This window comes from Corythoichthys intestinalis, chromosome 15 (genome assembly GCF_030265065.1).
Source record: "Corythoichthys intestinalis isolate RoL2023-P3 chromosome 15, ASM3026506v1, whole genome shotgun sequence".
In the NCBI taxonomy this organism is placed as follows: domain Eukaryota; kingdom Metazoa; phylum Chordata; class Actinopteri; order Syngnathiformes; family Syngnathidae; genus Corythoichthys; species Corythoichthys intestinalis.
Window position 1 is genome coordinate 28,999,533 of NC_080409.1, and position 21,370 is coordinate 29,020,902.

At 37.5% G+C, this 21,370-nt stretch overlaps 1 protein-coding gene across 2 annotated transcripts in view; it reads left to right on the top strand.

The window, feature by feature from the left end:
* Positions 1–21,370, top strand: part of LOC130930870 (transcription factor IIIB 90 kDa subunit-like) — an 84,227-nt gene that overhangs the window by 29,194 nt on the left and 33,663 nt on the right. For both annotated transcript variants that reach the window (XM_057859123.1, XM_057859122.1), the window contains 9 exons: positions 1,509–1,602; positions 1,694–1,820; positions 3,232–3,271; positions 3,330–3,422; positions 5,459–5,770; positions 11,767–11,828; positions 14,560–14,641; positions 15,681–15,739; positions 15,862–16,127. In XM_057859123.1, the coding sequence (XP_057715106.1) occupies positions 1,509–1,602; positions 1,694–1,820; positions 3,232–3,271; positions 3,330–3,422; positions 5,459–5,770; positions 11,767–11,828; positions 14,560–14,641; positions 15,681–15,739; positions 15,862–16,127 (1,135 nt within the window). The remainder of the gene's footprint in view (positions 1–1,508; positions 1,603–1,693; positions 1,821–3,231; positions 3,272–3,329; positions 3,423–5,458; positions 5,771–11,766; positions 11,829–14,559; positions 14,642–15,680; positions 15,740–15,861; positions 16,128–21,370) is intronic.

The following is a 21,370-nucleotide window of genomic DNA, read 5'->3' on the forward strand; positions in this document are numbered from 1 at the left end:
TTTGGATGTTTGTGAATCGTTCCCGAATCTTCCACGGCCAAATTGCAAATAATCTTAGAATCGGAAATTTTGCACGCCTCTAGTTGCCACTTGGAAGGCGTACCTATAAGTCTTTGCGCCATTCACAGGCGCGCCCTCCCAGTTATAATAAATTGTACGTCAATCATAGTCAATGGCAGCCAATGAGTTAACATAGACATTATTCTAGTGGAAAATTTTGCTGGCAAACTACTGGTTCCTTTTTTTTAATTTGTATTTTTCTTTTTTTAAAACATTGACACCTTTATATCGCTAAACTTTTCGGATACAAAGGATCGTGATATATCACCATTTTTATATATTGTCACAGCCGTACATCACACTGTGCTTTAGGGCGCTTTCACACTAGCACGGTCATTTTTAAATAGACCAGAATTCTTTTTCTCAGATAGTCCGCTTCGTTTTGTAAATGTGAACGCGCATCCGAACTCTAGTTCGGACCAAAAGAACTCTGGTCCGCTTTTGGCACACCCTGCTTCACACGTGAATGGAAGCGGACCAGGGTGCACTTATGCTACATGACGTGCAGCGTCAAACCACGCTCCCTCCGCTTTGCTCCGAGGAAGGTATTTCCTTTTCTAAATTTTCCAGTCAATGATTGCGCCTTTTGTCCACGTGATGCAAATCGGAAGGTTCCGTTGGAGCAGTGTGAATACTGAACCTTTTTAACAAGTCATTTGGAAGTGTTGTTGCGAAGTAGCTATCTAACCGGAACCTAGTCTTCTTGGTCTAATGTAAATGTGACCATATGCAAGTAACTGCCTTGTTCGTTTTTCTTCTATGCCCACTAATATCGGGAGCGCCGAGGAGGCAGGCGAGGTTGTTGCCTCTTCCTGGTTTTAAACTGACTGCTATCAAGCCCACAGTCTATAAATACTGCAGTATAAACATTTGCATTTACTGCGATTTAGTACAGTACTTTTGTCAAACAACCAGTTCCTGCCAGCATTTTACCAGGGGGAAAAAGTCTTCAACATAAAACAAAGTTGAATCGTTATGAGAATGAAGTAAAAAAAAAAAAAAAAAAAAAAAAAAGAAATAGAAAATAAAGTCAAAAATTTACAAGGAGCAAACTTACTGTATTATTATTTTGTAGAATTGGGGCCAAATTTGAGTTTTTTTTTTCTTAATTGTAACAGATTAAAGTTTAAATATTATGAGATGGAAAATACAGAAAGTCATCATTTTGCGTGAAAAAAGTTGATTATTAGAAAAAAAAAGTTTAACCAGAATTGAGCCATTTTACTACATAAATGTTTCAAAAGGGGGAAAAAATCATAATTTTAAAACAATAAAACAGAATTATTATTATATAGTTAATACATTTTATAGAAAAAAATAAGAACATTACACAGGAAAGAGTTTTACTTTAACAAGAATAAGATAAAGTATTTGCAGAATTTTCTTTGATTTATGAAGGATTTTTTTTTTATTACAAACATAAATTTTTTTTGTGTGTGTGTTCGCAGCTCTGCTGGTGGCCGCCCGCATGCACGAATTCCGCCGCACGCCCAAAGAAATCATTGACGTGGTCAAAGTGTGCGAGAACACACTGAAAAAAAGGTGAAAGCATTAAGTTGCTCTTCTAAAGTAAAGTGAAATAATGGCGAATCAAGACAAAACGTGCATGTTGACATATTTTGTCGCCATTTAGACTGAATGAGTTTACAGACACACCCACCAGCCTTCTGACGGTGGAGGAATTCATGAAGGTGGACTTGGACAAGGAGTGTGATCCTCCCTGCTTCACAGCCGGACTGCTCAAGAAGCGCCAGGAACAGGTCTGTTGACAGACGTCTGATTATAGCAGTTCTTCTCAATTATTTCCTGTTACACCCCCCCCCCCCCACCCCCCCGAGGAAGATGTAAATGTTTCGCGCCCTCCCCAACTCACTGTAAATAAACGGCGGTACCATTTGTCTATAAAATTCTTATTATTATATGTACACCTCTCTGTAACATTTTGTCCTTTTTAATATTAAAGACAAAGTAATATAGATCAACATAAAATAAAGTGTAAAAAAAACAACAACAAAAACTCATCAACATCCTTACTGCAAATATACACTCAATACATTTTTTGACCGTTTGATACTGAAAAATAAAATTAATAAAATCAATAAATACTAATAATTTTAAATTGATTAGCAACATTAACTCAAGAGGACAATATGCCAAACAACTACACCGAAACAACAAAAATTAATAAACAAAAAGGACAGTGTCATTGGACAGAGGGGCAGTTGTTTTTTTTTTTTTTGCTGCAGGCAGTATCAGCTTCTTTGCTATGGTGTGGGGTTATTTTGCACTGAGAAACTTGTTATGCCACCTTATATGATGCTAACAGTGCTCGCTGGTTTACCGATGTAACACTGACAAAGCGGGACGACTGTTGGCAATATTCGGCATGTTTTCGCTGAAAAAAAAAATTCCTGTTGTCCGTTGAGAACATCTTTAGACAAAGTAAGCAGATTGGTCTGTCCTCGTCTCCCGCTGTACTAAAAGTCAAAGCCAAATGCTACATACTATTTGCAATAGTAACATCAGTATTTATTGAGAATTTAGACATACGACCATTTCGACTTACAAACAAGGTCCTGGAATGAATTAACTTTGTATGTAGAGGTACCACTGTATATGTATGTTAGGCCTGGGCAACGATTGTTTTAATCACGATTAAAATCAGCGATTATACTTTGCTTTCCCCTTTTAATTAACAAAAATGCATTTATTATTATTATTTTTTTAATCAATGAAGTATTATGTGAGATTTGTACTTGTACTTCATTCATTTAAATGTTTGATTAAATGGCCAAAACAAAGACAAAGAAAAATGTTTTTTGAAAATATATCAAACACGGTTCATTTTAAAAGATGCTTGTCGAATATAATTTAGCATTTTTTAAATTTTTTTATATAAGAATAAGAATTTGCTTTTATGAGGGGAAAAATAACTTTAAAACGGAGAGCATTTACATGTTTTTTTATTTTTAATTAGGATGGAAAATGAAAAAGATAATGTTGTCTAAGTTGCCTAAAAACTGGATTTTGACCATTTTTAGGAAAAAAGGTCTCTAAACAATTAATCAAAATAGTTGTCAATTTAATCATTGTTTAATTGTCGATTGATGATAGCAGCCCGAGACGATATGGGTTCATATAAAGTGTGGCGTGTTGCTGTTGTGGTTTCAGCTGGAGGTGGAATTGAAGAAGAAGATGGATGACCTGGAAGGTATTGTCAAAAGCAGGGCTCATTTTTGTCAGCACACATGAACGAGATTGTGCGGCAGGTGAGATCGAAGGTTACCAGGACCAAATCGACGCCGAGCTGGAAAGCAGCCGACCCAAACTGCGAGGAGTTTACGCGGCCTACGCCAAACAAGGTTAGACAACACTGACTCATACCACTAGAATAGTTCATCTTGTTATCTTTGACATTCACACGCAACAACAAACACAAGGGAACACAACCGTGAACCTTGATGTATGTACAAACGGCTGAGTAGGAAAGAAGGAAACAAATGTTAAACACTACAGCCTGCAAGATGTGTTCGTTAGAAGACCGCTCAGAAAAGTTGGACATTTCGAACTCGGCGATATAATGTACTAGTTGTGGGGATTCATTGCAAAGCAAAGCACCCTGCATATATACCGTATTGGCCCGAATATAAGACGGTGTTTTTTGCATTGAAATAAGCCTGAAAAAGAGGGGTCTAGATGGTATATTCGCGGTCTAGACATTATACCCATTCACGCCGCTAGATGGCGCCAGATATCATTGAAGCGATGTTCTGTCATGACAGATCTCAGCGGTCTAGACATTATACCCATTCACGACGCTAGATGGCGCCAGATATCATTGAAGCGATGTTCTGTCATGACAGATCTCAGCTACTCTCAAGTTTAAACAGTTTGCATTATTTTATTGCAATGTTTTTCCTTATTCAGATTTGTTTCAAGACTACAGTTACAGTTAGACTTCACTTTGATGGTTAATGCAGTTATTGCAATTTTGTTAATTTATCACAATAGATTGGTTTATTTACATTTCAAAAACCAGAAATTGGTGTTCAAAAAGTCTTTTTTTCAAACTTGAGTCTTGGAAAAAGAGGGGGTCGTCTGATAATCAGGGCCATCTTATATTCGGGCCAATACGGTACATACACAGAGGTTGGACAAAATAATTGAAACACCTTAAAAAATCAACAAAAACTCATTTAATATGATGTAGGTCAGCCTTTTGCGGTAATTACAGCCTCAAGTCCCTGAGGTATTTCTTCATACAACTTGTGAATTGTTTCCAAAGGACTTTTAGGCCATTCTTCAGTTAGATGGTACTCTAAATCTTTTAGCGACGATGGCGGTGGAAATTGACGTCTTAATTAAATCTCCAAAACTGACCACAAATTCTCAATGATTTTGAGGTTTAAGGATGGTGCTGGCCATGCGAGATGCTTAACTTCATTAGAATGTTCCTCATGCCATCCTTTAAAGATCATGTTCAATGATTATGATGCCAAAATGTTATGTGTTTCCATTATTTTGTCCAACCCCTGTATATGTTCTTAAATTTTTTGCTCCACCGCAAAGCCGACATGTTTTGACTGATTTACACTGTTCCAACTTGGAAACTTTCCACAAATTTAAAAATAAAATGCAGGTTCTTGCAGTTTTGCCCCTAATATTCAGGTTGCACCACATTCGAAATTAATTTCCAACGTCAAAAACATAAAACTTCACATTTCAAATGCCACGTGTTTTGACTGATTTACACTGTTCCAACTTGGAAACTTTCCACAAATTTAAAAAGCAGGTTCTTGCAGTTTTGCGCCTAATATTCATGTTGCACCAAATTCAAAATTAATTTCCAACTTCAAAAACATAAAACTTCACATTTCAAATGCCACGTGTCCTACAGTTTTTTTCCAGTCATATAAGTCTCACACAAAAAATGTTCACAAAATCAAGTCGAAGAAATGTTGTCTGCCAAAATCTGACGGAAATGTCCCAACACATTTTCTACCCTCCATTCATTGCCAATGAAACATAGCACCCACAAAAACATTATTTTTGACAAAAACTTCAACTTCAGGAAGTGACCCGTGAATTCCCCCAAAACTTCAACAGAACATCACTGAAAATCGATCGGAAGTGACCAAAAATTAACATCAAGTGACCTCGAAATGCTCCAAAATCAACAGGAAGTGACTCAGAATCAAAACAAAGTGGCCCGTGAATTTCCTGAAATCAACAGGAAGTATCTCAAAAGGGAATGAACTGTAATGTAAATTTCTTTCAAAATTGCCTCTTTCAACTTACAAATGTTGTTAATTGTTGTTTTGTTTGTGTTGTATTTTCCTGCCAGTGAATCAGATGTAATTATGGCACCTCATCTAATTTTGAAATTGTATCCTACTAGACTTGCAGAAACACCTGGACGAAGCTACAGGCATGTCCTCAACGGTGGAAGAAATAAGTGAAAAAGAGCTGGAGGAAGAGGAAGACATTCTGAAGGCGGTGGCTAAACACTTTGGCAAAGATGTGGCTGAGCTCACCCTAGAGAAGCTCATTGAGCTGGAGACGAAGGGGGACACCGCAGAAAACCACCAGCAGGAATCGCAGAGGAAAGGACCCACACTTGCGTCCATCTTGGGGACCGGGCTGCCAACTGCGGCTACGTTAGGCCTCGACCAAGCCGTCGAAAGCAGTGCCAAAGGGGAACAAGATGGCGGTAAAAAGACAAGAGAAAGTGAAATATTGGTTAAATGGGTGGCCAGCACACAGTAAAATTTCAAACACTTTATTGATTTGGTTGTCATACAGTATTGAAAATGCTAGATATTTGCATTAGGGCTGTCAACATGACTCGGCTAATCGATGATCAAATGGTAGTCAAATTATTTAGAGGTATTGTTGACCTCAAAATCGTTAAATCCTCATTTTTCAGCACCTTAATAGTATTTTAATTTTTTAAAAATAAGGTGGATTTTTAAAAAAAGTTTTAAAATTAAAGATACAATTAATATTGTTTTTTAAAATATTTCTCATTTTATTTGTAAAAGTTCATTTAAAACTAATGTTTATAAATGTTTTTTCTGACATTTTCTTAAAAAATGAGGGAAACGGTAACTGTTGTTTCTTAAAATTTATTCCCAGTTGCTTTTGAGTTCTAAAAATTGCTCTCACAATTAGAAGAAATTGAATATACAGGGTGATTAAAAAAGAATTTGCCAAAATATTCACACATTTATTCATTTTAAAATCATTTAATTAGATTAAATTTAGCGGTCATTTGATACAGGAATTATCCTCATTTAACTGGGTGTCAATTTCAATTTGTCTTTGTCGGAAAATCACTCGTTTATTTATGCTCAAAATGGCGACTCCTCAGCAGAAGGCGTTTTGTGTTCTTGAGTTTGTGAAAATATGTGCCATTGTCACAGAGTAACGTGCTTTCAGTTTTTGCCGCTGGTGGTGGTCACATTGAGAACTTGTAAAGCATGAATTAACTCTTAAAAGTCGCAGTGTAGTCTTTGAAGCCCCCTCACGTTTTAATTACGTCACCCATGTGCTGCTTGTCAGTCTCGTTTGAAAGTGCTGAAGTTGGTTTACTCTCGTTTTTATTTGAAGTCGATCGACCAAGTAAAACCTGAGATAATGCCATTTAAGATTTATAGTTTTATTGACCTCTCAAACATTAAAACACTGCATGGATCATTTGTTATATCCATGTTTCCATCATTTCTTGTCCTTTTTAAAAACCAAAAGCGCTATATATCCAAGGAGCCCTTTTGAAGTTACAATGGAAGAGGACAATGCGACTATTATAAATATACTGCTGAGCCTGATCGAGGATTAACCGAACGAGAGGAAGGGAGGGAAAGTAGCAAACGGCGATCGACTTTGTGACGGAGGGAGGAGATTATCCAAGTTGCGAGCGGCGATCGACTTTGTGAACGAATCGAAAACTAAATTTAGCGCAAGCGTTTGTGCTTTTTCATCAACTCGAGGAAGAGGATGTACCAAGTTTGTCATAGTCTTCTTCGGATGAGCCACGAGTTAAGAGAGTAAAGGATTTGAACACGTGGGCGACGCCATCGACGAGCAGAGGTAAGACAACTTGCTTCACTTTTGATGCTGTAACAAAAAAAATCTTTTGAAGCTGTAAGTCTTTTGATGCTATATAACTGTGTGTGTGTGTTTGTATATGTAATAATAAAATGAGCACATTAGATCAAAGTCATTTGTGTAGTATATTGTATTTGTATCTCAGACAGGCATTTGTAGTTATAGTACAATTATTGATCTTCTTTCTATATGAAGATTAGGAGGTAGCAGATATTCAGTGACTTTTTATGTTTCCATTATTATTATTTATATCTGCATATATTTTGTTAATGAACACTTACACGTTTGTTTTTCATGTACTGTACATGCGTAGGGATAATGAGCGATCTACACTCACTGCCCCACTGGAAAGAGGAGAAGGGGTCAGCATTTAAGAGGGATGGGTTGTCAGCGCAGATAATGCTGGAGAAGTTAGCGCGGCAGAAGTCGGACACCACTGGCTAAGCCTACATATTTTTTTTTTCCATAGTCGGTCTCCTCAATTTTTTTGTATATAAATGTGTTCAAGAAGCTTGATTGTGTGTACATCATTTTCATCCGGGGATTGGTGCAATACCTAAACTCGCAGTGATGTCCTCCAAGCCCTTTTGTGTTAGAAGGCATATATTTTTTCACTGTTTTGCACTGTAGTCTACTGTACATCACCTGTTTTGACCAGAGCATGTATAAAGGACAAATACGTCTATGACTATACCTGCTGTTTATGTTGAGTTATCAAATCTAAAATTTTTTTTTTTTTTTGCGTTGAATGTTCATCCTAACATGGTGAATAGATATTATCAAGGTTCAAAACTGTGGTGGGCCCGTGGCCCTGTGTCGGCGCCCGCGTGGCGTCTTGCTCGTCTGCGTGGCTGCTGCGTGCCCAGCGGGGCCCGCATGCGGCTAGATGTTGTTGGGCCGCTCGGGCGGGGCGTCCCGGTGCCGGGATTGGTGGCGGGGCGGCGCAGGGTCGGTCGCCAACGGGCTTACACTCACTAGAGATTCACACGATTACTGGGTTCTAAATCACAGAGATGATTTGTGTACACTCTATCACTTAGTTTATAGACTCCCCCACCTTCTTCCCCCTCTTTCCCTGGTCAACAGGCCCCCCACATGGTGTCAACCGGAAATACATTTAGCTGACGATAGCACCAACATATTAGTAGTTAGTGTAGTTAGGCGTTCAATGTATTTCTTGTTGTTGTGTTTCTTCTTTCTTCTGTTGTGTTTTTCTTCTGTTCCCCCATAAACCCCTTCCTGTTCGCTGTTTTGTCATAATAAATGAGGTATGTTGAATGATCACAAAGGGAGTATGTCAGACTCTCAATGTGAAACATTAAAACTGTTCAGACTATCCGGGCACTTAGACTTCCATTCTCCGTGTCAAACAGCTGAGCAGGACAGGTTTTAAAAAAAAAAAAAAAAGTTCAAAACTGTTCGTTGAGCATGTTTGGTTGTCAATATGACATTAATATTACAAATTTTGACAAAATCTTTTTGGTCCCAAAATGTTTTATTATTGGTCAGTGAAGAAAACAAGAGTTTGAACATAAAGTTTAAGGTGTTCTGAAGAAAGGAACCAAACCAGGCCATTGTGAACAATTCTTTCTTTGAAATATAAAGGCAACATCAAAGGCATGCAAAATCAGACAAAAAAGGCTCGGACCTTAAAGGGTTAAAAACTTGTAGTTATATACAATACTTGTATCCAGCTAGTTGTAAATATATATATTTCTTAAATATACCGTAATGGTTTTGGTACATTCTTTTTGAATCACCCTGTATATTACAGAGTGAGAGAGAATGCATTAAAAGGACACCTGTTTAGTGAATATTTGTAGCCCTTGTTTAATCTATCAAGCACTTTGTCTCACCCGTGAATTAATAATGACGCATCATTCATTCGTGGACACCCATTATCCGCCACACTGGTGGGACAGCTGGGAGAGGACATGTGGTCACATGGGTGCGCTGGTACAAGGCCTAACCTGCTATGAATGGACCCCAACCAATGTAACAATGTCAAAAACAGTTAATTGTTAAAGCAGATCTTGTTGGTCTACCACCATCAATGGTCAATGAGTTAAAATAACACAACAAGTATTCACTTGTAGCGGTCCATATAAACAAGTGTACTGGAGTGGGGTGCTTAAAATGAATAATGAATTCCAAAAGATCCTAGTTAAATAAGAATTTCACTGCTTGAACAGCAAGCTTCTCCATTGATATTTTCTCAATTACCAGTTGCTAGCCGAAGTAATATTATAATATGATTAAGCACTGGCGTCAAACTTGTGGCTCGGGGGCCAGATCAGGCCCACCTCGTCATTTCGTGTGGCTCGCGAAAGTAAATGAGGTGCAGTCCTCAACTGAAAATTGAGGACTGCAGAAGTCAGAATATTCAGATTTTTTTTCCTTTTTCTGAAAAATTTAAACATTTTGCAAATTTTAAAAATATTTAGATTTTTTTTTTTTTAATTTGAAACCAAAAAATAGAGAATATTTACTGAATATTTTTTATTTCCCCCAAAATATTTTTTTGCTCTTTTGTTTTCAATTAAAAATGGAAAAATAAGTTTTGAAAATAAAAAATGGTAATTGAAAAACTGAAAATTTAAAGAAATTAAAGCCCCCCCACCTATAATTAATACATAGAAAAATAATAAATAAAATGAAAAATATGGACACAAGATTACTCTGGCTAGCAACTAACTTAACTCATTCATTGCTGTTTTCCGTGTTTTTTATTATATATAATACGCTGCAGTGGGACCTGGGTTCCTCCTGGCCCACGACAATGCCCAACCTCGTGTGACTGAAGAATGCAGACACTTCTTGAAGAATTGATAACATTGACTGGCCCCCTCGTTCGCCTGACCTAAATCCAATGGAACACCTCTGGGACATTGTTTATGTCCATCTGGCAATGCCAGGTTGCTCCTCAGACTGTCTAGGAGCTCAGTGATGCCTTGGTCCAGATCTCAGAGGAGATCCCTGTGGAGAACATCTGCCACCTCATCAAGAGCATGCCCAGGCGTTGTAGGGAGGTGATAACGGCATGCGGCAGCGACACTATTGGGCCTCATTTAGACTTGTTTTAAGGACATTACATCAACGTTGGATCAGCTTGTAGTGTGTTTTTTCACATTAATTTTGAGTATAACTCCAAATCTGGACCTCAATGGGTTGATACATCAATCAAATGATGACGAAGTGAAGAGATGAAGTGTTTAATTAAAATATTTCATTCATTCAGCTCTGTAATGTGTTACATTATATTTTTTTAGCAGTGTATGTAATATATACTGTACATATAAAGTGACCTTAAGTGTCCATATATTACATATAACATTATATTATTACATTATATATTACATTAAATTTCCAAATTTATTGAAAAACCTAAGATTTTTAGCCTTATGTTAGTTTCACAGCTTTACACACACTAGCAGTAGCATGATCATGTTTCAGTGCCGTTGACGGCAATAGGCGTCCAATCCATTTTGACTGGGAGGCTAGCATATCATTCAATTGCTGCCAACCATCCCAGTCAAAATGGCTCATCATCCGTTGCTGTTAACCGCAGCTAACGAGTGGATTTATGAAGTATTAAAGCAGTTAGAACAGTAGTAAGATTTCTTTGTGTTTGCTTTATTTCAGTGTTAATATTACATTGGCAATGTAATAACTGTTCATTGTTAAAGCAGATCTGGTTCATCTATCGCCATCAATGGCAGCCAAAGAGTTAAAATACCACTACAACAAGTATTGACTTGTAGCAATCCGCATAAACAAGTGTTTCCTGCGGGGGGGCTGGCAAGTATTTAGTGCCTGACACCCCCCGTGGGTGCTGGAGGGGGGAGCAGGTGCTTGTGTGGGCGTTGACTCATCGAGCCTCTTCCAAGGTCGAGCGGGTCGCGTTTTAATGGGCTCGTCCGTGTCAGCGAGAATCTGCCACTCTATTTATTGCCCGGACCGATGCTAGTTTCTGCTAGGGGGTTGCAAAGGGTCTCGGGGGTGGAGCTTATCACCCCCTCCCCAAGAATTCCGTATCAAATTCTGTTGTCTGACCCACTAAGCAGGTGGACTTGACTGTTTTTTTGAGGGGCCATAATGAATTCTCCCCACTGCTGGACATAATCTTATTAAATATGCATCAAATATTGCCTTGCTGAAAAGTCAGCATTATTATCTGAAGGTGTTATTGGATCTTTTATGGTGGAAACGAAGACATCAGCATTAAAATGTGTCCACACAAACATGTAAAGTTGATAGCTTTGACATAATAACAAAATATAAGCGGTCACTAAACCATTTATTCAATGTTTATATTTACAGTTTTAATCATTTTTGTAAAAGTTTACTTATTTCTATATTTACCACTGCTATTAGGAGGCTCAAAAAAGAGGATTTGAGCAATTTATTCTTCAAATTTTTAATTGATTAATTTGATAAAAGTGCTTGGTGCCATTGACAGCATTAGACTGGGACCTGGGATCGGACATCTAACGCCGTCAACTCATGAGTTCTGCCTTTTAGAAAATGTTTTCTCAGTTTCACAAATCAAAAACCATTTTTGTTTCTTACGTTTTTTTTTCTGTTTATCTGTGTTGACAGATGATTCAAATCAAGGTGGCGAGTTGGACCTGAGCGGCATTGATGATAGCGAAATTGAGCTGGTATGTACTCCTTTTACACCATGATTGTTTGCCCCCCCCCCCCCCCCCCCAAAAAAAAAATTGTTTTTGCATGACGATCTCATCATATGATGATTTACTGACAGTTTAGTTACATATATGGAAAGACCACCACAAGACCTTTAATTTCATGTGTGACTCAATGTGTGTTGCCCTGTGATTTTTGACCTGCACACTGGGGAAAACAACATTTTGGATGATTGTGTCATTACATTAACGTTTCAGTTGTACATCTTAAATGTACTCATCGAGCCCATTAAGTGGACTTAATGCGGGCTGTTGTGATTTATTTATTTTTGCCCGTTTAGACTATTTGACTTCAAAGTGAAAATATATTTGAGGGATTAAATGTGTCAACATTTGAGAGTATATTGACAATGAAGTTACAGATCCAGAAATCCCATATCGAGACTATTGATTTGTTTCAGAAACAAAAATGAGACTATTGATTTGACTCGTGATTCAGCAGTTTTGTTTTGTAATGTGGGTTTTTTATTTTTTTTTATTTTCACTGTTACTTGTTAAACTGGGCCAGTTTGGCTCCACAGTACACTGGGGAAAACTATTTTCTGTGACTGGTCATCAGATGAGGCTATACAGTATTACCAACATAGCTACATATTTAGAAGTCCTTTAATTTGGGATGTGACTCGATTTGGTTGGTTGCCATGTCATTTCTAACTATGTAACTCAGGAGACTTTAATGGGTTCCCTCTAAAGCGTTAATCTCATTGGCTGCCATTGACATCAGTAGCTGTCTAATCCATTTTGACTGCAAGAGGCTGGCAGTGAGTGACCACACTGACACATGAGCATTCACAGCCAGTCCATCCAGTTTAAATGGACGTCTGTTATCAATGACAGGCAATGTGTTAAATACTACAGGGGAATGATTATTAGCAATATTGTGGCCTTAACCAGAATGTTTTTTTTAAAAAACACATTTTAACTATGGTTTTAAGTCACACTTTATTCATTCATTATTGTATTTTGATATGAAAATTAGTGCTGTCAAATTTATCGCGTTAACGGGCAGTAATGAATTTTTAAAATTAATAATGTTAAAATATTTGACGCGTTTAACGCATATGCGGATTGACCCGCTCAAGCATTGCCACAAACATATTACAATGACGCAGTTTTTAGCCCATTGAGAGCTAAGAGGCAGAGAAATGTGAGTGGACACAGGCGTTCATTGGACCGTGCCATTTATTGGCATAAGCTTTGACAACTCTTTCACAATTAACATATAAATTGTGGTGAGCGATGATCTTTTTCTTAACGCGATTAATTGAACACAACGCAGGTCATGGTTGCATCCCATCATGCATTTGGGCGGAACAGTTAAGTCGCTACAGTATCATTTAGTGAAAGCACAGCAAAAATATTCCTATCTCTCAAAAAAATAATGTTAAAAAAAAGAAAAGCGCTCAATGCAAAGAGAACTGGCATTCCCAATCAAAATAGCTATGCAAAATACACATAAAACGTACTCACGACTTTGCCTTGGCTAGATCGTTAATTAATTTAAAACTCGCCATTGACACCTTGTGGTGTATTTCAATTAACTACTTACGTAGTTAAAGACACTGTGGAAGAACGGCAGGGAGCCCATGTGACGTCCTGCTCGGCGACGTTAACAATGGCGAGCTCTTAGTTTATTTTTTGATTGAAAATTTTACAAATTTAATTAAAACAAAAACATTAAGAGGGGTTTTAATATAAAATTACCATAGCTTGTACTCACATTTATCTTTTAAGTCTTTCCGTAACTTGTACTCATATTTATCTTTTAAGTCTTTCCATAACTTGTACTCACATTTATCTTTTAAGTCTTTCTATCCGTGGATCCCTTTTACAGAATGTTAATAATGTTAATGCCATCTTGTGGATTTATTGTTATAATAAACAAATATAGTACTTATGTACAGTATGTTGAATGTGTATATGTGTATATAATATATATATATATATATATATATGTCTTTCCATTCCAGCAATAATTTACAGAAAAATATGGCATATTTTAAAGATTGTTTGAATTGCGAGTAATTACGATTAATTTTTACGCTGTGATTAACTCTATTAAAAAAATTGTTTGACAGCCCTAATAAAAATACAATAGTGATTAAAAGTAAATCCTATGAAATAAAAACAATAGTAATTTAGTGTTATTGGCAGCCATAACTGAGTGTTTTAATTCATTTTAATTGTACTAATTTCCTTTTTATTGACATTTAATGAATTTGAGTTATATAAAATTTTGATTGATAATGAAAAAGAAAATATGTATTATAGACTTAGCATTCACATACAGACATCCCATTTTGGTTGCTCTAGGCCACACTTGCATACCAAATGTTAAATTGTGTCGTAGATGACCCAAAAAATGTTTATGTGGACACCAGGAGTTCGAGGTAGTTTTTCTAAATTACCATAAATAATCACATGCCATTTAAAGGGTTAACCAGCTTAGTTTGACACGGCAATAAGCATATTTTTGCGTGAATGTGTCATCAGTGGATGACACATATTTGTGTTCGTTATATATTTGGAATGCACTCAAGACCATTAATCTGAGGTATGACTTGATGCCGTTTGTTGTGTTATTGTTGTTGTTGTTTTGAATTCACGGTGAACATAAAATGTTTTGGGTTTGAATTGTGTACGTGAGAGGGTGCAAAGGAATAAAAGGGGATGATTTTGTTGGCAGTACCTGCTGAATGAAAAGGAGGTCCAGGTGAAGACTGCTCTCTGGATGGCTGAGAACTCAGACTACCTCAAAGAACAGAAAGGTTTGTCGTCATTCTGGGGCGGAACTTGGGAGGATGGTGGGGGTGTGACCGCACCCGGGCCCAAGCCTCTAAGGGGCCCGTTTTGAGGGTGTAAGGTGGGTGTGGTTGGGCCAAACAGAATGATGTGCAGAGCTGTAATGTAGTGTTTAAGTGTTAAAATATCACTGCCAGCCGCTTAGCCAGTTCTGGCGGCCACGAAAAAAAAAAAAAAATCCACTTGCACCCCACACGCACACACACTGGACTCAGGTGCCTGCCGAAGTGTGGAGGGGTCCGCTAATTGTCTACAAGGGGTGTGACAAAATAACAAAATGGTGATATATCATGATACCTTGTATCCCAAAAGGTTATCAATATACTCCTGCCAAGAATCGAAATATCATTTAAAAAAGGTGTTACTGTTTAGAGAAAAAAGAGGAACCAACAAGTAGCTGCCAAAATCTTCCACCAGAAATGTGTCTCTGTTAACTCTATGGCTGCCATTGACAGTGCTAGATGCCCAATCCATCCAGACTGGGAGGGGCGAATGAACGTTTGTTCATTTGAAACCAGAGCTTTCGCAGCCAGTCTGTCTGATTTTCAGGACATTTATAGGTCCCTTTCTGTTGAATTTGAGTCACTGCCTAGTCATTCCTGGGTCACTTCCTGTTCAGTAACCCAAAATCAACAGGATGTGACCCAGAAATGCCCAAAAAGCAACAGTAAATGACTGAAAATCATGGCCGCCATAGACATCCAATCAATATGAAGATTTATTTATTTACTGCCATCCCTCCCACTACAAATGAATTGGACATCTACTAGTGATAAACTAAATTCAATTCACAGCAGAAGGATAAACAGAGCTTGCTTTTGTTTTTATATGTATTGATAATTACAATTTCACTATATTGTTCCCACCCCTATTAGCACCCTCCGTTGGTGGGGTCCTGTTTATGTTCAGCGCACCAGGTCCCTGTTCACATTTTTTCCACCACTGCGTCGTCCTATTTTTGTTGCGTCGTTGGAACCAACTGTTTGTTGTTGTTTTTATGGGCAGAAAAGGAAGCCAAAATCGCTAAAGAAAAGGAGCTGGGCACCTACAAGGAAAAGAGGAAGGTATGAGCTCTTGATTCTGTAGTGTTTGAGGTGAATGATGATTTTTTTTTAGTGCCATCGACGGCGACTGCTGTCCAGTCCATTCTGCTCGAATGCGTCCTCACGTTCCGCTTCCCAAACAGCGAACGGGGCCTCGTCGACGAGCGGCTACCTGGGGCCACACGGCCGACGAGGCCATCGAAAAGATGCTGGAGAAGAAGAAGATCTCTACTAAAATCAACTACGATGTGCTCAAAGACCTCAACGTCAAGCCTGCCGCCAGCCCTGCTCGCGAGGGCCGCGAAGGACCCGGCTCGCCTGCGTCTGCCGGCAGGCCTGGCGGACGCTGCCAAAGGCCGGGACGGGCACCGCTCAACCTCAGCACGCCGCTCAGCTCCCTGGGAAAAAGGTCTGTCCGCTTCAGTCCACTCTCAAATAACTTCATCGCATTTGTTTGAAAGACGAATTGTTGGTGATGGAAGACCAGCAGTGGCAAAATTAAATAAATATATATATACAGTGGGGAGAACAAGTATTTGATACACTCACAATGGGAAAACCCATTGGCAGTGTATCAAATACTTGTTCTCCCCACTGTGTATATACAGTACTGTGCAAAAGTTTTAGGCAGGACACCTGCCTAAAACTTTTGCACAGGACTGTATATTTTTATTATGTATATACAGGATATACTGTATGTATATATTTTACCCAAGTGGAAGCTTCCATGATCCTAATTTAATAATTTTAAAAAAATTAATAATAATATATACGTATATTTTATTTATAAATACATCAAATTAGTAGATAAATAGATTGATAATAGTTGTGATAAAGGAAAATTTGAATTGAAGTTTGAAAATCTTTTGGATAAAGAAAAAAATGGAAATTGAAATGAAATTTGAAATGAATTTTTTTTTATTTTATTTAAATAAAAATTGAAATAATCGTGAAATGAATAAATGTTGAAATTAATAGATACGTAGGATTAAAAGATGAATATAATATACATTTTAAAAAAATAAATAAGTTATACTAAATGAAAATGTCAATGAATATATGAAATATATATACTGTAAGTGGAAATAAAAATAATTCGGTTTAAACCCCCCCCCCCCCCCCACACACACACACAAAAAAATTACTCAATAAAAAATACATGTGTGAATAAATAATTCCATGCTGAAGTAAACAAGTAAAAAATCCTACAATAAATAAAAACGATCTCAATAAAAACTAAAATATGTAAAATCGAAATATATTAAATTTGATATAAAAAATCTGGAAAAAAATCTAGCTAAATAAATAAGTACTGAAATAATATTACTTTTTTTTTTTTTTAACTATAATGTGCTCGCACCAAATTTGACCAAAAAAAAACTATTTGTTCATGTATTAGCCATAACGGACTGTAACTGCAGATGTCCACATTTTACTATGGGAGTTTTAAAATATTTAAAAATCCATAATTAAGTCACACCGGACTATAAATTGCAGGATTCAAAGCAGGGGGAAAAGTAGTGGTTTATAGTTCGAAAATGATGGTATGTATTTCTTGACAGCATTTTTGCCCTTCTGTTCCTCCTTCACTTCTGAATGTTGGCAGGATAAAAAGCGGGGCGACAAGGTGGCTGTCGTCTCCCAATCCGAGCGAGCGCAGCCTGGGAAAAAAGCCCCAAAACGCGGTCGGGGGGCAGAATGCCGGCCTTTCAGCTTGTTATTGAAAGAGCCACCCTGCGCCTCCGCTGACAGTGCGCCCATTGTGCCTCGTTGCCGAGGTGGCACCATCCCCCGCTCCCGCTTGGCCAGTAGGTTTCCCACTTTTGAAATCAGGGATTCCGCATGGGCATTTTCCCACTAAATATGTGTCAATGTTAACCCCCTATAGTAAGTGATTATTTTTGGTCATTTTGAAGAAGAAAAAAATCATAAAGACAAGGTGTCCACATATGTGGACATCACATTTGGGGTCATTCAGGCCACAGTATTAAGATTTGGTATACTACAAGATTTGGTATACTACAAGTATCCACATGTAGATGCCAGTACTCAATTATAATGATATAATGAACAAGGGTTCCCCCCTCAAAAAACAGGCCCCAAATTTGGATAGGGGTTATTTCTTGATTATTTTGTCAGGATAAAAAGACCGCCTCTATGAGAGTTTATTTTGTCAAGAACATCATGTTGAAAACTGATTGATTATGTCATTGGCATCGTCTGTGATGTCACCATCGTAAACCGGAAGGGGGTCAACATAGAAGCGCGCTTGCGTACAACCCATGCTCATACTGCTTGTTTTCTGCCGGTAATCTTTCAAAAAAAGAACACGCCGAGTAAAACACTGCTGCTATGGAACTTGTAGAAACAACTATAGACATTGACCGTCCACATATGAAGGAAGTTTTCTTCATACGTTTCCCTTGGTCTTTTTGTAGTAAGCCTATTCATGCCTACAGGTAGCCTCTAGATTTAACAACTTTACCTTTTTTGTTGTAAAGAAACAACCTTAGTAAGGGGGAAATGTAAATAAATAGAATTAAGATTTATTATTAATGAAAAAATTAAAAGTGTTCATTGGCTGTCACTGAGTAGCATTTGTGATCGCTACACAAAAATAGCAATATAAATGACCTCCAAGAACAGTCAGAGATGTAAGATAACCAGAGGATGTAATATGTAAGAAAGACAGGGCGTACGGTGGTAAAGGATAGCTTGTTGAAACGGGAGAATGGCACTGGCGCAAGGCAATGCACATCAGAAAAAGGTGTTGATAAAAAAGCTACCTCTGGATCAGGTCGCTTCTTTTTCCCGTCTTTATTAGCCCTCGACGATCACAATCTCTTTAACTGAACATGTGTAAGTTCTTCCACATCTTTACCACTGAATTTGGCACCAGGGACATCATTTTCGGACAGAATTGGTGGGTTTAGCTCAGGAAACATCTCGTTCGTACACTATTTACATGCATCTAGCATGAAGGACACACGCTAGTTTGACCCCCACTAGCAACAGTTGCTAACGTCATGAATATTAATAAGCAAAGGTTACGTGCGGTACGCTATTAGGATAGGTGTCATTTCTTGATTTAAAGTAGTGTTGCACCGATACCATTTTTTGGGCCCGATACCGATACAGATACCTGGCTATGCAGTATCGGCCGATACCGATACCATCCCGATACCACTCTGTTTGCAAAAAAAAAAAAAAAAAACTACATATATATATATATATATATATATATATGTACGTATAAGGGATGCAACAATACATTTAAGTCACGGTACGATTTTCGATACAATTCAATACATTTAATGCTCTGAAACAGAAAATACAACCGTTATTATTATATATATATATATATATATATATATTTTTTTTTTTTTTTTTTTTTTTTGCTAACAACAGTGCCATCATATAAACAAGCATTTTAGTGCATAATATTTATGTGCTTAAATATTGAAATTTTGTATATACTGTAAGTGCTGAGAACAATCTTTACTGTTTGTAAAGTGGCACACTGTTGATTGCTGCAGCTCTCTTAGCAGCTATATTTACCATAAAAGCAAAACATCCTATTTGTGGTCCGAGTCCATCTGTAACGTGCTGAATTAACAGTATTTGCAGCATTATCTATAGTCACTGGTATGGATTGATTTGGCCTGCTTAACTTCCATTCAGTCATGGCGGTTTCTAATTCATCAATGTAGTATATGGACTACGCGTCGCTCTGGGCTCACGCAGCTAATGGCATGGGATCTAATATAGTACATCTAGGTTGCTATTTGATGATATCTAGTGTGTGCGCGCGAGAGTTGGCATGGGATCTAACATAGGACATCTAGGTTGCTATCTGATTATATCTAGTGTGCGTGCTGCGCCGCTTGAGTGTTTTCTGGCCACAGAAGTCACTTCTGCTCATTACTGCACAACACCAGCATAATATGACAATCGACTTTCATAAACGGAACGAGTTTGAAGTAAGGTGCTCTTAACTTGCCACTCATTGTTCATCATGAAACCATGAGTTTGCTTAGTCTCTCACGGTCTTCAGCTTTCTGATCCCATCGGCGTTACCACAGCAAGCGTTAGCTTAAGCATGCTAATCGTTTGTGAATGCCATGTTAGCAAAGCAGTGTAACATCGCGGATATACGTTGTAGTGAACATCCTCAATTTTGAAGACGAAGGTGCTATTTTCGTTTGGTAATTTCGAGACAAAGACATACAGATGTCATGCATCGGGATTTGGGAAGTTGGCTCACGTGGGGAGGACAGTTAATTTGCGCTAAAGTGATGCCAGTAGATGGTATCGGCGCCCTAAATGTTGGTACTCGTCGATACCGATCCCATCAATTCGGGCCGGATCGGCGCCCCCTGCCGATACTGGTATCGGTATCGGTGCAACTTTAATTTAAAGTAAAAAAAAAAAACTAGTGATTTTAAGTTGAAAAGTTTATTCTGTTCAGAACATCATGTTAAAGGGATAGTCATTGGCTTTTTCTTTTTTCTGTTCTTGAGCACTTGCATGAAATGAACTTTTCCTGAGGCACAGTGCAAAGTTGTGAAAGACATCCTTACAACAGTATGAATAAGACGAATGCCTCTTATCCACTCTCCCAATGGCTTCCTTCAGGTCAGTAATTTATCTGGTTCCAGTGAGAGTGAGTGATCTCTCACACCTCCAAGCTTTCCCAAGATTGGCTGAAAGAGAACTTGAGGCGCTGTGTGATCAGTCTCAAGACTGATTGTGAGTGGGCATCTCAAAGCCCACACCTTAGCCCAACAGATATCTTCTTTTAGGGCTACGTGACGGACTGTGTGCAAGGAGACCCAGAACCATCACGAAGCTAAAGGGCTGCATAAGAGGCATTCCTCTGTCTGTAAGGATGTCTTTAACAAATTTGTGCTGTCTCTCGAGAGATGCACGGAGTTGAATTGTCGTCACTTCAAGCACGTGCTCAAGAATGAAGAAAAGGCTAATGATGATCGTTTTTTTATATGATGTCCTGAAAAAAATAAAATACAGTAGATATTCCGACAAAAAAACAAAAAAAAAAACAAGAAATGACCCATGAATTAGATTCACGTTATTCTAATTTTTGGCCCACACAAAGTAATGTGGCAGGCCGGATCTGGGCTCCCAGGCCAAAAGTTTGACACCTGTGCTGTGAATTGTAAACATTCTCTTTCTATTAATTCTTTTTTTTTTTTTTTTTTTTTTTTTACATTTGTTTAAATATTAGTTAATATTATTAATATTAACATATAATTATTTTCTGTGTGTAATTTTGACTCCGAAAATATCCCCGTTTTAAATATAGCCTTTTTTATTTCTTAATTTTTACATTTTTTTTTTTTACATTTCTTTTAATGGAACCAACAAAATGGAAAATATTAATTTACAGTAATTATATTTTCCTTTCATTTTTTAAAATTGAAAATATATATATTTTTAAAACCGTGAATATTTTATTTCTAATACATTTAATGGAGAAAAAAGACAAATATAATTTCATATACATAAATATTTTCTTTATGCAGTTCTATTTTTTAAAATTAAAAATGAAAAGGACAAGCAAAATATTTTTTAAATTCATTTATTTTTTTACTACTTAATTCAATTAAAAATCAAACCAGAATATACTGTATT